Below are 17783 nucleotides of genomic sequence, written 5' to 3' on the forward strand. Positions count from 1 at the left end.
CTTTAAATTTATGGAATTTAAGCTGAAGCATTCCAAAGCTTGAAAATAATTTCAATTATCAACAATGAATCCTTAAACTATATATTTTCTGAGTTAGATAATTAAATTACTTTTTACCAAGTTAAATATTTATTTTATTATTCATAAGTATCTTATACCTTTGTTATTATTTTAGCCGTTTAAATTTATCATAACATAATGAAAGAAATATGACACAACACTATTTCATTACTTTATAAATATGATAAAGGAATGATTGACTAATGGGAATAATTAAATTTTTAAATCAATTTTTGGTTTAGATTGTTCTAAATATTAATTAATTTTAAATCGGGATATTTGTGTTTGAATAAAATAATTAAAGTAATTTTAAATTATTTAATTATATCATTTATAGTTTAGATGGGGCTGGAGTCTTGGAGATAGTGGACGTAGCATCTTAATTTGTCAGTTATGTTGTGTAAGTAGCACCATACGGATTCCGACAAGCTAACAAATGTTTCTTAAAAAAGGAAAAATAAAAATAACTTAATCCTGTTTACTTCACCAAAAAGAAGAAGTAAATCTATGTAAGAAAAATGTGGAAGCAAAGCTGCGAAATCATGTTTTTTTTTTTACTTCAAACTCAACAGAACAAAGACGAGTTTCATTTTCAGACAAAACCAAACAAAGCAAGCACACGCCCCTCCGATACCTTTGCTAAAAGTAAAACACCTGCTGCTTGCCACGTTCCACCCCATTTTACCATTCCCTTTCTCCTCCGCCGTCTCCTCAACTCTTCTTCTTCCTCGATACTCTGTTAGTTAGTTGGTATTTCTTCAACAGTTAACGGAACCGGCGCTTTTGTGACCGCTTCGCTGCCTTCGGCTACAAATCTCGAAGGTGAGTAAAACTTTTCTTCATTTATATTCGGATTGCATTAATGGTTTAATTTGAGTTATCTAATTAAATTTATTGGATCTCTACTTTTGATCATGAACATTTGAAGTGAAGGAGGTGAAATTCGGTTGAAATCAAAGGGCGGAGATGGCGCCGAGCACATTACGGAAAGCGATCGGGGCCGTTAAGGACCAAACGAGCATAGGAATAGCTAAAGTAGAGAGCAACATGGCGCCGGAACTCGAGGTAGCTATTGTGAAAGCGACGAGCCACGACGATGACCCCGCGGATGAGAAATACGTACGCCAAATCCTCAGTTTGACCTCCTACTCCGGCGGGTAAGTCCGCGCGTGCGTTTACACGGTGTCGAAACCGCTGGGGAAGACACGTGACTGGATCGTGGCACTCAAAGCACTGGTGCTTGTTCACAGGCTGATGAACGATGGAGGTCCGGTTTTTCAGGAAGAGATCTTGTATGCTACGAGGAAAGGTACGAGGTTGTTGAATATGTCGGATTTTAGAGACGAGGCACATTCGAGTTCATGGGATCACTCTGCTTTTGTTCGAGCCTATGCTATGTATTTGGATCAAAGACTTGAATTGATGCTTTTCGATCGGAAAAGAGGTAAGGGCAGTGGGGGAAGTAGTCATGGAAACGGCGAAGGTCGAAACGGTGGCATAAGAGATACTTTCTGGTCATCGTCACCGACACTGAACGAGTACGATTATGGAGATTTCAGAGGTGACAATGGATATGGAGCCTATGGGATGCCCAGGAGAACAAGATCTTATGGTGATATGAATGAGACAGTAGGTGGGAGAGATGGGAGGGAGGAGAAGAAAACAGTGACCCCATTGAGGGAAATGAAGCCCGAGATGATTTTTGGTAAAATGGGACACTTGCAGAGGTTCTTGGATCGGTTCTTGTCGTGTCGGCCTACCGGATTGGCTAAGATTAGTAGGATGATCTTGTATGCTTTGTATCCTGTTATGAAAGAGAGTTTTCAATTGTATGCTGATATCTGCGAGGTTTTAGCTGTGTTGCTTGATAGGTTTTTCAATATGAAATACCCAGATTCCGTCAAGGCGTTCGATGCGTATACAAGTGCTGCAAAGCAGATCGATGAGTTGATTGCATTTTGCAATTGGTGCAAGGAAATTGGTGTGGTGAGATCATCAGAGTATCCCGAGGTGCAGAGGATTTCGAGTAAGTTGTTAGACACATTGGGAGTGTATGTGAGGGATGGAGCTGAGAGGCCGATAAGTCCAGAGAAGGAGCTTCCTCCTCCACCAAAAGAGGCAGAGTCCGAACCAGATATGAATGAAATAAAGGCACTACCTCCACCGGAGAATCACACTCCACCACCACCACCACCACTAGAGCCCTGTTAAACCACAAGAGGATTTAGTGAACTTGAGGGATGATGCTGTCACCGCCGATCATCAGGGGAACAAATTGGCCTTGGCTTTATTTAATGTTCCTTCAGCTAATAGTGGCAATGGATCATGGGAAGCTTTCCCATCAAATGGCCAGCCCGAAGTGACATCGGCTTGGCAAACTCCGGCATCCGAGCCGGGGAAGGCAGATTGGGAATTGGCTTTGGTCGAGTCAGCTAGTAATTTGCCGAGGCAAAAGGCAGCTTTGGGCGGTGGGTTCGATCCATTGTTATTGAATGGCATGTACGATCAAGGAACGGTAATGCAGCATGTTAGTACTGCTCAGTTGAGTGGGGGGAGTGCCAGTAGCGTGGCATTACCGGGGCCAGGGAAGACAACACAAGTTTTAGCTCTTCCGGCACCAGATGGAACGGTTCAGAATGTCAATCAAGACCCTTTTGCAGCATCTTTGAGCATTCCACCACCTTCGTATGTGCAAATTTCCGACATGGAGAAGAAACAACATTTTGTTGTCCAGGAACAACAGGTTTGGCAGCAATACGCAAGGGATGGGATGCAAGGTCAAACTAGTTTGGCTAAAATTAGCAACCCCGGATCGAATTACGGACCTGGGCCGATGCCGGTGATGCCTTTCGGAATGCCACCTGTAAACGGGATGGGGCCACCGGCCGGGTATTACTACACTCCTTACTGATTTCTTAAACATATAAACAATTGAGTTTTCATTGCCCACCTTTCGTATTATCTTTTCAAATTTTCTCACTGATTGCTGTAATACCCTCCTTACTGATTTCTTAAACATATAAACAATTGAGTTTTCATTGCCCACCTTTCGTATTATCTTTTCAAATTTTCTCACTGATTGCTGGGACATTCATGATCCAAATGTGCAAGTCTCTTTGTGCTTTTGTAATATCGAAATATTTGCTGACATTCTTATGTCCATTGTTTGACCTTCTTCTTGTGTGGTATCAAAATTCATTAAAATGACGAGTCTTAACATGTCACGTCAGTTAGATCCACCCTTTAATTTCGATTCAGTTGGCGAACTGACAACAAAAATGCTCTGTGTTCTTCGCATCTTAAACAAGCAAAGTTCTATAACATAGTTCAGCTTTGGTGTTTCTTCCAACATCATTTACATAAGCTATTCTGGTGGAACTCTGAGTTAGGTTTACTAATGAGATGGCTGGCCATAGCGATCGCTATTAGTTCAATGCTTCATCTTCTCATTTTTGATGCACCTATTTAAGAAATATAATACTTAAACCGAAAACAAATAGTCAGAACAAGATAAGCCATGTTAATTTCTTAAAGTCTACAAAACCCTTCATTAAAGGACATAATCCAGATTTTTTAATCTCGAATTATCAGTCGTCCACGAAGTCGCCAGTTCATGATCATGAGTATTTAATAGTATATGGTTAGTTTAAATAAGTCTCTATAACAGAAAGATTAAATTGATGAATTTAATAGTAAACTGATTAAATTAATACAATATTTATAAAATGGGACCTGAAAGCTACTTCAACCCAAAGTAGAGACCATATATGCTAGTTGAGGTTGAGGATACACGCAACATTCCCATACATCGAACCCATGATTGAATACGCCGAATTAATGGACTTTAAAAACCAATGGATGACTTCTGAAGGCGGCAACCCAAACTAAATGCATGTTTTATGCTTCCTTTCATGGTTATGTTTAGAGTACTCCAAAAGTTGTTTTTGTTGCACAACTAAGGAGAGAGGGTTTCATAGTGTTTATAATTCACACAATTCTTAATAACAGTAATAAATATGATTTGATGTCAATTTTTAACAATTTTTCAAACCAAAATTAATAATACTAAACATATAACATATTTTTATTTTTATAATAGGAAATAGGGTTTGATGTCAAATAATCCTAATAAAGTATTAAAATTCTATTCATATAGATGTTATTGACAACGTATACATCTTCCAGATACATTTATTCAAATTCAAAATTTAAAAAAAAATAATAATAATTTCTTTAATCAGTCGGATCATTTAATGGGTTGATATTAATTTCCTAAAAAAGAAGTTTTGAAATCAACTATAGTCGTTAAATATCAACAGAATAATTTTAACCTCAACACTTTAACGGATACTTAATGGTGTAAGAAAACTGTAAATTCGTAGCCGTATTTGATGGGGGGACAGACACCAATAATTTTCTGTTGAAAGAAAGTGACTTGGAAATAGATTTGAAAGCCGCGCTACTATATAATACCTTTCACAAAATATATTCCTCCTCGGATCCTTTTGATTTCCTTCGCTATTCTCTCTAATTTATCTTCTTCTCGGCTTCATGAAGTTTTGAATTGTAGCACGCTTCACGAGGTAAGGAATAAAATAAGTGAAACTGCTGTTTTCCCCTCCATTAATTGTTGTTTGTTTGGTTGCTGAGAAAGACTAAGGATTTCATGTTTGTGTCTCAGTAACAGTAGATCAATGTGAAAGGAAATGTGTTAATTGTTTAGTGAGGCTAAAGATCTCTGTTCTCATTGGAAATTTCCTCTACTTAAATCATCTGTTTTCACTCGGTTTTTTGGCTGATTTCATTGCGTATTTTTAATTAAGCTACTCCTGACGTTGTCAGTTAGATTTTTTTGTTTATTGTTGGTACGCTAGTATAAGATCCAATTTAGTGTTGTTTGTTCATTTTTTCCTGCACAAATTTACGGCAACAATGAATATCATAGATGCTAGATTCGATTGATATTTTTGCAAATTGACCTGTTGTTTTATATCTTTTTGAGGATGTAACTTGTAAGAGATGAACGTGGATAGACGAAAATAATTTGAGAAAATTTAAATCAGTGACAGTGTTAAATTGCTTTTCATTGTTTTGTAGTTGACCTTGCACTTGTTTGTTTTATTCAGTGTGTCATGGATTCCGAAGATATCTTGCCTGACAATGGGCTTGATGAGATTGCTCTTCAAAATGGTGTCGATAGGCAACTTCGAGTGTCTGGGGACGGTAGTAGTCTTTCAGATAATGTGGATGGGAATGTTGAGAAAACCTCCGAGACTTATTTGCAGAATGAAATTGATGATAATGGAAAAACTGGGGAAGGTAGAGAAGAAGTGAATGACTTTTTTGGATAACAGTGGATTGATTGATTCTAAGGTAGTAGGTCTTGCATTCTGTTTGGGTGCTTTTATTAAGGGTTTTTGAGGCAGTAACAGTGTACACTCAGTTATCAAATGCAAATCCTTTTATTAATTACCATTAGTCTGAATTTCATGTTTTATGAACGTGTCTGTCTTCATAGGAAGGGGAAGTTAAAGATAATGTGAGGCAAACCAAGCCTCAGAAGGTTCCAGGCAAGACCAAGAATGAGAAACCCTCTGGTCCCAAAAATGTTTCTTCAGCTTTAATGAAGAAAAGTAAAGATGGCAAAAGTGAAAAGGCGACTTCGACAGCTTTCGAATGGTGGTTCTCTTGCTACAAATTCACGTCCGAAACAACCTCTTCAAAGTAGATCAGTTAATGAAAAACAAGGGAATGCATCCAAGGTTGGAGCTGATAGTACGACTAATTTCTTTTTCAGTGCATTTTTCTTTTTTATTTTGTAACTGTTACTGCTCTTCTGATCATTGCTTTCCCTCTCTCTGTTTCTGACAGCATTATGAGAAACCTGGGGCACCCTTCTCTGAAGGCACTATGTACGTACTACTTATGCTTATGTTTGAAGTTCTTCTCTTTTATCATGCAGCCTTCTGCCCATGTTATTAATTTTATTAGCCAACCTAGATCCCCTGAAATTAGACTTTATGTTCAAGGTGATGAAGGATAATTTCGCCTTCCATTTCTCAACTGTTCTTTCGTGTATTATAGGGAGAAACCCAAGCTGAAGCCTCTGAAGAAAGAGCCTAATCATAAAGCTGAAGGAGACACAGAGTCCTCGTATCCTTAACAGTTTGTTTCATTATTACTTCCTGTATGGGACTATGAGTTGAAATGGTTTGCAATATGATCGCTTCCTTCTTGCTCTTGTCTCGAAGTTTCTGTTTTTAAATGATATATTTCTGTTTATCCTTAATTACTCCACAGAAGCCCCACTGCAGCTGATGCCAAAACTCGTAGGGTTGGTACTCTTCCAGATTATGGTTTCAGTTTCAAGTGTGATGAACGAGCTGAGAAAAGGAAAGAGGTTGATTCTTTATTTAATATTCTCGAGATTTTACATCGTCTATTCTGGCAGCACTCTTACGTAACTTCTAAATCTTCTCCATTCTGTTGCGTAGTTCTACACTCAACTTGAGGAAAAAATTCATGCAAGGGAAGTAGAAAAGAGCAACTTGCAAGCAAAGTCCAAGGTATTATTTTGTGAATATGATAACTTAAGGCCGAAATAGTTTCTTTCTTATAAAATCATAACAACTTTTTAAATTTCTGATAGGAAACTCAAGAAGCTGAGACTAAGATGTTTAGGAAGACTTTGAACTTTAAAGCAAGTCCAATGCCAAGCTTTTATCAGGAACCTTCACCCCCTAAGGTGGAATTAAAGAAGGTTTGTCGAATGTTTTGATGCATGAAAAGCTAGAAATGCAAACGACATGCGTATTGATATTATTTATTTAGTCTCTCTTTTGGGTGTGGGAGGATGGCAGGAGTGAAATGCCAAACAATACATATAGGTGTCGAGGTTAGCTTTTAAGCTTTTATCATTAGGATTGTCACTTGTCTACTTATTATGCCTTTGTTATTCAGGCATTTCAAGTGTCTCTACTCACTTTCCTCCAGGAGCCATTTATTTTCTGCAAAATGATTGAGTTGGAAGTCATACTTCAGTTAAATGTTGTTAGCTGTAGCTGATATATTTAACTTGTTACAACTCAAACCGATAAACAATTGAATCGGTGTTGGATACTTGGTGAAGGCCCCCTCTATGTGAACCTGAGAGCATAAAATTGATACATTCCAATTGCCTGGATGCAGATACCAACAACAAGACCTAATTCTCCAAAGCTTGGTCGGAAAAAAAACTCAATTCCGTTGGACTCTGATGATACCGACAATAGAAGTCACCAATCAGGTAGGCTAAGTCTAGATGAGAAAGCATCTCAGAGCATCTCTGCGAAAGTAATTTCTCATGTCCCTGCAAAGAAGCCACTGCGTAAATCCCTTCCCAAACTGCCTTCTCAGAATACTAGTTTATCCAGTGCAAAAAATGGGCAAAAAGCATCAAAGGCAACTGCATTGAAGGCAACTACTGCAGGGAAGATAGCCTCATCTAAAGCATCAAGTGAGGAGAATCTGACATTATCTGATGTGACAAATGAAGAGTTATCTCCAATCCAACCGCATGAGGCAGTTCCTACAACTGATTCAGGCGAAAGTAAGCTCGACCTTAACCAAGAACCAGTGTTTGGAGAGCAAGAACCGCCGGACATTGCACAGGAGCCAATTGCACTGGAGTATTAAAGTCTTTCATGGCGATGGCTTTTTACTTTTTAAGTGGATGTTCATATACAAAGCTCGACTGCATTTTGCCTAAATAAGGACGTCTAAGACTGAATTATTCGACGATCAAGGTATGGAAAACTCTACATTATGGCTTATGATGATGTCTTCTCCATTCCTGTTTGCAGCACTCTTATGTGGATCTTTTACCAAATTGACATAATTTATGTGGTTTAAGGATTGGCTTATTTAATAGATTTTGTTAAGTTCTGGATTTGTTTTTCCGTTGCGTCTTATAAACCGTGATGTATTAGGGTTTTATCCATAGCTTCCGAACAAATTGGTATTGTGAATTAAGTCTCTTAAGCTTGCTACAGTTTGTAAATGCTCTCATTCATTCTATTTGAAATATAGCTCTTGTAGATTATTTTGCAGAGATTAGATCTGCAACATGATCATCAATCAACGTGCCGTAAAGTGACTTGAGGTAACACTCGAGGTATTAAACATCGAAGAGCGTCCCACATCGCTAGTATATGCTCTTTGCCTTGTTGAAACCCAAAGCTTCTTGGACGCTCACTGCTCCATCTATCACCAAATAAACACAAACATATATCGTATAAATTTACCTTACTACTACTAGCTTGTTATCTCCGATTGTCATATATCGTTTTTGAAGCAATATCAAACATTGATTTTCATATTTTGTTTTGTTTATTAATTCATGATTTTCACCCTTTTTGCACAAGAAAAAGATAATTATTCTCGCAAAATGAAATTATTTTATTATGATTCAATCCTTTCTGGAAATGTCTACAATCTATAAAATAAAAACATAATGTGTCATTCGATTAAATTTATAACTTGTCTGTATAGCTAAAGCTACAAATCTTCATCACAAGTCTCTTTGACAAGCTTTGTTCATGTTTCAGTCATTGTCAAACAGAATATTAAGAGAACACCAACAAACTCACTGGGTTTCCTTTTCCCCAGCTTTGTTTTTTTCTAGAAAAATTAAAAGAGCTGTAGGAAAAACAAAGGGAAATTTACAAGAAGCCATTCACAGAGAGAGAAAACATTCTTTAATCAAAGAAAATGACCTCACTCGCTATACTCATTAACTGCTGGATCGAATCCGAAGCAAACTTCCGGGCAAACAAAAACGGATCACGCCGCCGTGTCGTGGATGAATCAGAGCCCTTGATACCATCATAACCATATCTAGGCTTATCCATTCTTAGTTTCATGATCAAATCGGGCCCCACCTCCAACGCCACGTACATGCGCGGGTGACCATCGGAGCTGCCGTTCCAGTCCACGTGCGTCAAAGTCGCTGGCACCACGCCACTTGGATCGCGCATGTGGACTAGGGTTGGGAAGTAATTTTCCTCCGGGTAACAATTGTCCCACACCACACACGGTTGATTGAACTTCGCCCAAATTATCTCGTCGCCAACGATGAGCCTCGCGTGCTTACGCGTCAGGGACCAAAACTGGGACCCGATCCTGAAATCATCCAGCTTTACCTCCGGCAACATCGCATCCTCCCCACGCGCCGCCCACCTATCGAAGCTCCCGATCTCGCTGTCCAGGATCTCGATGAAGCTCTTCTTGGACCCGATTAGGGTCTGGTAAGTGAAGTTAAAAGAGTGAATAGGGATACACGAAGCGGATAGAAGGACAAACATGTAATTCGAACGATCGTGAAGTAGCGCGTGAGCCAGTAACCGCCGCGCCGCGGAGATGAGAGTAGGGGTGAAACGGAGGGCGGGTTTCGAATGGATGACTCGGTTAGAGAACACTCCCGAAAACGGCGTTTCGTAAGGGTGAGTCGGGTCAGCATGGACATAAACATTGAAGAGACTTTTAGGAGTTTGGCTAAAATAAAGCTCCCAAAGGGGAGCGAAAGGGAGAGGCGAAACGGTGAGGAATAAAAACGCAATCTTTTTAGGTGAGCCAGGATGCGTTCTTGAGTTGACTCGAGAAGCGATCGAAAGAGTGACTTGTCATCTTCTGGCGGTAACGGCGGCGGTTTAAAGGATAATCTTTGGTGGGTTTTGGCTGCGGGGACAAAATCTGGAACAGGATTGGTTTCGGGACCGTCATGGACGGCGGTTGTCGTGATGGTGTTCGGAGAAGTGATTGTGACAATAACGGCTAAAGGCAGGCAGAGGATCAAAGCACATAACAGTGACAATGGTGTTGGGGACAGCATGATTTCTAGTTTTTTCTTCTCTGTTGAGTTAAAAAAGAGTGGTGAGAGAGAGAAAGAGCAGAGTGTGAGATTTTAGAGTGAGAAGAAAGTGGGATTTTTTGTTTTAGTGAAATCATTTTTAATGGAAAATCCTAAATCTGTTGCGCCAAATGAATCAAAGAAATGATTTTTAATACTAATTATGTTAATTAAACTAATTTAAAGGCATGGGATTACTTGCCCTTTATGAATATTTTACAGTCAAAAATCGAATTTTGAAAAGATAAAAATAAGGGGGGAAATATAATTTAAATTTCTCTAATCTTAGATAACGCATTTCATTGGAAATTTAAGGTATTTACACGTGGTTCACATGCAAGTGAATAGGGCGACATTTATAAGTTTTATGCCTTTCTTATATGTTAGGTGATAATCAGATAAATTATTGAAGAAAATATAATCATACAAGTGTTAAGTAGGAATGATACTGAGTCGAATATAATATATTTTCATTTATAGTCTGATTTAATTTAAGTTCAATAAAATACTTCGATTTATATATTTTTTAAGATAAAATTTATATTCAATATAACTCGACACAAATATAATACAATGATCTCTTGTATTATTACGAAATGATAGTCATAAACGGAGCTAGTATAATTAACAACCTAAGATCTTTTAGAAACTATTTTCTATATAAATTATATATTTAATATAAAAAAAATAAAAATGATATCACTATTAAAAAATTAATACTTTTTTAAAAAAACTTATTTTATTATTTAAAAAAATAATAAAATATTTAATGAAAATAATAAAATTCCATTTTAATCCCATCCACATTTTCTTTCCCAAAATCTATTATCATTATTAATAAAACTTTTAAAAATTAAATAGATTGACGATCAAAATATATTCAAAAAGGGATAGTGAGAGATGTATATATTTATATTAGCGCAAGTATGTATTTATTTCTAGGCACTAAATGGTAGGAGATGTACATACTTATACAAGTAGAATTATGTATTTATTTTTTTGTATCAAGATGGTAGTAGATATACGTACTTATACTATTGTAAATTTGATACCTAGAAATAAACACATATTAACATCAATGTAAGTATTTCAATCATTACTATTATGATATATAGGAAAAAACCACATATTTATATTGATGTAAATAAATACATTTAGATTAATGTGTTTAAATTAGAAATAAAAATTGAAATATCATTAATAAATTAATGAGTCAATAAATAAACTTATAAACGAGTCAATAAATGAATTTGTTCGTAAACATAAAAGAACTAGACACACATATGTTTGTGTTCATCGTTTACTAACGAACATAAAATTATTATTCATACTCATTTATTTGACTTAAGAATCGAATGATTCATGAACAATTTATCGAACATCCTATTCATTTGCACACTCATTTTAATCATATTATACAATAATTTATCAAGTATTAATTTATGTAACTTTATTTAGACGTTTTAATTTTTTAAAGGATAAAGTATATAAATAATCCCTGATTTTTTAGGGCGTTTGCATTTTTGTCACCCAACTTTTGAAACTTGCAATACAATCATTGAACTTTTAGTTCGTTTTCAGTAAGGTCTTTGTCGTTACCTTCCATTAGTTTTAGCTGACATGGCACTTATCTCCCGTTAACCACATTCTTCTTCTTCTTCTCCTTCTTCTTAACCAACGACGGACAGAGGAGGGACAATGGCAAGGAGGCACGACCGACTAGGTTATGGTTGGAATGGTGTGAGGACTCCAATGGTGGTGGCGGTGTGGCGAACATGCGACCCAATCAAACAAAAATCGATGAAAACAGAAAAGGGGCATTGGAGTTTTCTGACGATATTCAGAGCCCTCTTCACGGCGAATGAAGGTGAGTCTCGACGAATGGCTAGTGAGGTTTTGGTCGAAATGGGGCAACACTCCTGCTGGTACTAGTGGTGACGGCCACTGATGACTGACGACGGAGATTGAGGATGTGTGTTTAAATGGTCTTCTTATGACTTGGGATGAATGGTGGATGGTGAGCATGAATCGAGGGTCGGGGTGTGGTCGGGAGGTGAAGCCAATGACGATGGTGATGACGATGTGAGCCACCGCTGACTTGAGGTGGGGTGAACGAGAGTTATTTTTATGTGTTTGAGAGGAGAAGAATAAGAAGAAGGGGGTTAACGGGAGTTAAATGCCACGTCAACTAAGGGTCTGTTTGTTTGGTTGTAATTGGTTTTCCGGAAAATGAATTATTAGAATTGGAAAATGAATTACTGGAATTTGAATTCTGGAAAATGAATTACATTTCTGGAAAACGTTTTCCGGAAAATGTTTTTCGTAAAATGAATTACATTTTACTGAAAAACATCTGGAAAACGTTTTATGATGTTTAGAAGATGTTATTTAAACCTTTTTTCCACTAGTTGAAAAGTTTTTTAAAAATTATTTATTACAAATATTAAATATAATAAATAATATTATTTATCATAAAACTTAATATAATTATTTTAAAATATTAAAATAATTTATTTATTATTAAATATTATTTTTATAATTTTATTAATAAAAATATTAATTTTTATATTTTAGTGAAATAAAATATTATAAATATATTAATTATTTATTAAAGTAATAGTGTTATATTATATTTTAAAAATATTAATTAGTATATTTTAAATATATTTATTAAAATATTATTTAAATATATAAATAATATTATTCATTATTAATATATAAAAAAATTTATTATATATTAAAATAAAAATATAATATCTTATATTATTATAATATAATTGATTATTTTATATAATATTAAAAATATAATATTATATTATTATAAATATTAATAAATAAATATTATTTTGATGAAAATGATATTAAAATATTTTATTAATATTAAATTCATAAAATAAAATTATTTTGAGTATTTATTCTTTGAAGTGAAAAGTTCGGAAAATGACTTACGGAAAATGAATCCGTAAGTCATTTTACAGAAAACACAAAGGAATATATGTTACTAGGAAAATGAATTACATTCCGAAAAATCAATTACGTAAAACAAACACGAGAAAACATTTTCCGAAAAACGAATTACGTGAAACAAACACGGGAAAATATTTTCCGAAAAATGAATTACGTGAAATAAACACAAGAATTCGGGAAAATCAATTTGTAATTCTAATTACGGCAAACAAACACACCCTAAGACTAACGGGAGGTAACAATAGAGACCTTACTGAAAACGAACTAAAATTCGATGATTATATTATAAGGTTTAAAGTTAGATGACCAAAATACAAACGCCCTAAAAAATCCCGCGATTTCAAGATTCCGATTCTGTCTACGACGATAATGAATTTATACCTGTGATTTTTTTCATTAATTTTTTGTTATATAATTATATATCTATAACAGAAGTTATTAATTTATATTATTAAAATATTTAAATCAATTAACATCAATTATGTTAAGTTAATGAAAATTTAAATTTAAAATTATATTTTAAAATATAATAATATAAAATATTTCAATGAAAAATATTTAACTATCTTTTAATATAAGATAATATACTTACGTCACCTTTTGGTTCACTTTGGGTTCAGCATTGTAGGTGTGGAGGGGCTGTTGAAATATGAAAAAGATTGGCAAGTCTTGGATGAGACGTATAGGTATAATACAAGAGATTGGGGTGCCACCGACAGTGAAAAACATTTCTACTACACCCCATAAATTTAGGGAAATAATATTTTCTAAACGAATTAAAAAATGAATATCGTAATTAATTATTTAAGAAATAACATAAATATTATATTAAATGATAAAATTATCGAAAATTGATTTTTTTTAAAATTCAAGAGGTTGTTTTTAATGCATATGACCAAGTGAGACCAACATATCCATGTGAAAAAGAGTGGTGAAAAGGATAGAATGAGACAATACTAGTACTTTCGGACTCAATTGAAATATTTTAAAGTTTAGAATCAATTTAAAGTATAGAACATAGTTTGAGGACTTGGAATGCAGATAATCCTTCATTATATCATACATTTATGTGTCTGTGTAAGGTGTAGGCTAGGGAAGCAGGCATGTGGATTGAGTCGGGAGCTACAGACCAAACTCATCAATTAAGCCTGCCTTGAAATTATTGAGTTTGTGACAAAATGAACAGAAGAATTAAAATAAAAAGGGTATAGTACATTATAGGTCATTGATCTATACTCAAATGATATTTTTAACCACTAAAATTTTAAAATTTTAAAATAATCATTAAATTGATTGAATTATTACAAAATAATCATATAATATTATTAAAAAATATAAAAGTTTAATAAATTTAATGACTATGTTATAATAATTTGATAAAATTTAACAATAATTTCAAATAAAATTAAATAATTAATTTATAATAATTTAATAAATTTAGTGATTAAAATTTGAAATAATTCAGTGACTTTAATGTACTTTATCCATAAAAAACAAAGAAAGTCCCCCATTTTTATTTTCCTTTTCCACTGCTCATATCTTTGGGGTTGGTACGGTTCTGCATTTGTTTTGGTCAGTCCATCAGTCCCATAGTTTTCATGAATAAAGAGAACCCCAGAAAGCATTAAGCTGCACACAACTTTCTCTACACAGCTCTTGCCATTGTTTCACTTTGAAGGAGCACTCAAGAAAAAAAAAACCTTTTGGCTTTCTTCTTCTTCTTCCAAGAATCGCCATCGAAGATGCCTAGACCAGGTCCAAGACCATATGTTTGTGAGAGAAGAGCTTGGCATAGTGATAGGCACCAACCCATGCGTGGTTCCCTCATTCAAGAAATTTTCAGGTTAGTTCTCCATTTCTTTCTTGTGTTTAAAGTTGTTTTTTTTAATGTACTTGGGTTTGTTTTATCTAGAGTTGTAAATGAGATTCATAGCTCTGCAACTAAGAAGAAGAAGGAATGGCAAGAGAAGCGCCCTGTTGTTGTTTTAAAAGCTGAAGAAATAATGTATTCCAAAGCTAATTCTGAGGTAAAAATGTTCTCTTTCTTTTTGCTTGTGTTTAGTTTTAAAATGAAAAAGAACGAGCCTTGAGCAATGAGCACTGTGTTTTTATGGCGTTTGTATATTTGCATAGGCCGAGTACATGGACCTTAAGACTCTGCGGGATCGGACGAATGATGCCATTAACACAATCATTAGGCGTGATGAGAGTACTGAAACTGGAGACCTTCTTCAACCTTGTATTGAAGGTACTGGTTTTGCTTTGCATGATGGGTTCCTCTATTTTAATTTGAAGCCAAATGTGTATGTTTGCAAATTGGGGTTCTTTTGTGGCTTGATTCTGGTTTAATTAAGATGAATGTGTTGCTTGATTATACTTTGTTGTTGGTTAGCTGCTCTGCATTTGGGCTGCACACCCAGAAGAACCTTGAGGAGCGAACGAAATTGTAACTTGAGGTGTTACCTTAATCCGGGACCTCGAGAAGCCGACACCGTTGCTCGAGGAAATGTCACAGCGATCTCGCATTGCATGGCTGGTTATTCCGGCTACATGAAACCGACAACAATGAATGTGACTCGTTTTAATGGCACCCATAACAAGTTTCTTTTTGCATATGAGAATGGTTCCCTTCCTAGTAACAATCCATGCTTACCTATAGAGAAGTATCCTCCTAATTTGTATTCAGTTTTTCCTCTATTCTACGGAAACCACTGTCGATTTGAGGAGCCGCAGCATAATCTCGGAGTCTCCCCGAAGCTAATTTCTAATTCAGTAGCGCCTACTAAGACGGGTTACATTCATAACCTACTGTTTTCTGATGTGGACTCTTCGAATAAGATGAACCAAACAAATGTAGCAAATGCTTCCAAGAATCCACATGAACTTGCCTGTGATCTATCTTTGCGGTTGGGCCCTTTTTCAACACCTTGCTTGAGTGTTCGAAATGGTCAACCTCTAGAAATAAGAAAAAACGATTCCACCTTTCCGGAGTCAAACAAGTTCAGCGACAAAAGTTTCTCTTCCTTTCTTAGGAGCAAAGGAGATGATCCCTTGAACTCATCTTCAAACGAATGGAGCATTGAAGGTGAACGCTCGAACGAAGATGCAACAAGTAGAAAGCGAAAGCTGATATATGGTCTGACAGCGGATCAACAATTTCATTTGCCATCGAAGCTTCCATACAGCCCTAGACTTAAAGACCCTTAACATGGCCTTTGTGAGTATTTGTGCTGCTAAAAAAAACTCTCCTCTTCTCGCAATCTTTTTCGTAGTTAATAGTTCTGTGTCGATGATCAGTGTGTTGAAATGTTTGCAAGAATGTAAGGTGTAAATATTTTGAGTGAAGTTTCAATTAGATGAGCTAATCCTTTTGACTTACATGCTGGCTGTTGGTGAAACTCAGACCTTGGTACCTGTAAGACCGGTAATGACTATTCGACCAAGTGAATCATCCCATGTTGGCCGACACTCAAAAACCGCGAAGTGGAAAAGCATAGGAATATATGGATATGCTTTAGAGCTGTTATTTAGACATCTTAGTCATAGGCTATTTGTTCGAAGTTCTCCTTAGTTGTAGTTGTGACACTTAGATTTTTAACACTACGTTAATACATTATCCATGTGGGGAAAGTGGTTTTGTATTGTCCTTTCGGTGGACAACTTGTCTGGTTGGTTGGATTTGGATTAAGAAGTAGGGCTAAAGCTATTGATTATTAAATGAAAAAATCTAAAGAAAAACTGTATTTGTTTGTATGAGTAGGAGACAAAGGTCGCTTTAGAAAAATCTTAAGAGTCAATATGCTTGAGGGTGTCTTATGTGGGAGTGGGAGCGGGGGACTTTTCTTTGTTTGTAATTTTTTTTTTTGAATTTCTGGTTTTGATTATGATTATATCAAAAGTCGAGTCGAGTTATTTTTCCACCCACGAGACTCGAATCTGGAACCTTGGTTAAAAGATTCCAAAGTTGTAACCTTGATTGTGGTGGGAGAATACTTAGCCATTGTGATTACGTAAATATTGTGTTTAGGGAGAGACTTTTCAAAGGTATATATGGAGGTTCTTGGCATCACACTAAAATTGACCCGCTGATATTTGCTGCATCTATGTGAATTTTGGTACCTCAAAGCATCTTTTGAAGTTATGACATGGACTAGGGGGTTCCCCACCTAAGGAAATAAATAAGGGAAGGGGGTTTGGGCTTTTATAGAAAGTTTTTCCCACCCTTTGCTTTTCAGTAAAGGTATAGGTGGAAGCGACAGTGCATCTTTTAATATTTGAATTGGTAAATTATAAATTTCACTACTTAATGTTGATTGATCAATATTAAAAAAACAATTTATTCACTAAATTTTCGGTTTACTCAGTTAAATACGCCATTATGATTAAACAATTTTTTTTTGAAATAATGAAACTACCTCAAATTATTTATCTTTTGTGAAAAAAACTAGTTTCAAAAATTTTGAAATATTTTCTTATGAATTTATTTATTTATTTATTTTGATTAATTCAAGGTAAGTACAAGACAATATTTATTCAAATAATACTTTCAACCATTTAACACTCTTAACCATTTCACATTGTATGGTTGCACCCTGATATTCATGGTGCTCGAATCTGAAACCTCAAAAAACAACAACAATTCTTTTATATATCTTGATTTCATGTTGATAAGAAGATGAATATTATACATTATAATGATTTAGGGTTTTGTGGATTTTAGTTTGAGGATGAATTATATGAGATTTAAAGTGTTTAGATAAGATTTAAATTAATAGAACGAGAAGAGATACTTAATCAGATCTATTGATATCTTAAACGGTCAGTAAATATGTCGAAAAATAATAATTGTAATGTATGTACGATACTGTAA

General features: G+C 35.3%; 2 protein-coding genes and 2 pseudogenes across 2 annotated transcripts; 3 read left to right on the top strand and 1 right to left on the bottom strand.

Moving 5' to 3' along the window:
* The first annotated feature begins 854 nt into the window (after positions 1 to 854).
* Positions 855 to 3272, top strand: LOC120192258 (annotated as a pseudogene).
* Positions 3273 to 4564: 1292 nt separating this feature from the next.
* Positions 4565 to 7976, top strand: LOC120192196 (protein WVD2-like 6). Its single transcript, XM_039195020.1, is given in 11 exon segments — positions 4565 to 4643; positions 5187 to 5399; positions 5401 to 5433; positions 5579 to 5731; positions 5733 to 5822; positions 5932 to 5972; positions 6145 to 6213; positions 6361 to 6460; positions 6555 to 6626; positions 6710 to 6820; positions 7249 to 7976. Coding segments are annotated over 10 exon segments (1362 nt in total). The 5' UTR covers positions 4565 to 4643; positions 5187 to 5192; the 3' UTR covers positions 7735 to 7976.
* A 621-nt stretch (positions 7977 to 8597) lies between these two features.
* Positions 8598 to 10013, bottom strand: LOC120192197 (annotated as a pseudogene).
* Positions 10014 to 15006: 4993 nt separating this feature from the next.
* Positions 15007 to 16295, top strand: LOC120192199. Its single transcript, XM_039195022.1, has 2 exons — positions 15007 to 15161; positions 15306 to 16295. The coding sequence occupies exons 1-2, from the start codon at positions 15056 to 15058 to the stop codon at positions 16118 to 16120; spliced, it is 921 nt and encodes a 306-aa protein (XP_039050953.1). The 5' UTR covers positions 15007 to 15055; the 3' UTR covers positions 16121 to 16295.
* Positions 16296 to 17783: the final 1488 nt, after the last annotated feature.

The sequence above is a fragment of the Hibiscus syriacus genome, unplaced genomic scaffold (assembly GCF_006381635.1).
Source record: "Hibiscus syriacus cultivar Baekdansim isolate YM2019G1 unplaced genomic scaffold, ASM638163v2 tig00116973_pilon, whole genome shotgun sequence".
Classification (NCBI taxonomy): domain Eukaryota; kingdom Viridiplantae; phylum Streptophyta; class Magnoliopsida; order Malvales; family Malvaceae; genus Hibiscus; species Hibiscus syriacus.

Bases quoted from the DNA above. Each gene is read 5' to 3' on its own strand.
- LOC120192199 (XM_039195022.1), top strand. From the start codon at position 15,056: ATGGACCTTAAGACTCTGCGGGATCGGACGAATGATGCCATTAACACA. The intron at 15,162-15,305 runs GTACTGGTTTTG...GTTGTTGGTTAG, and splicing joins TCTTCAACCTTGTATTGAAG to CTGCTCTGCATTTGGGCTGC.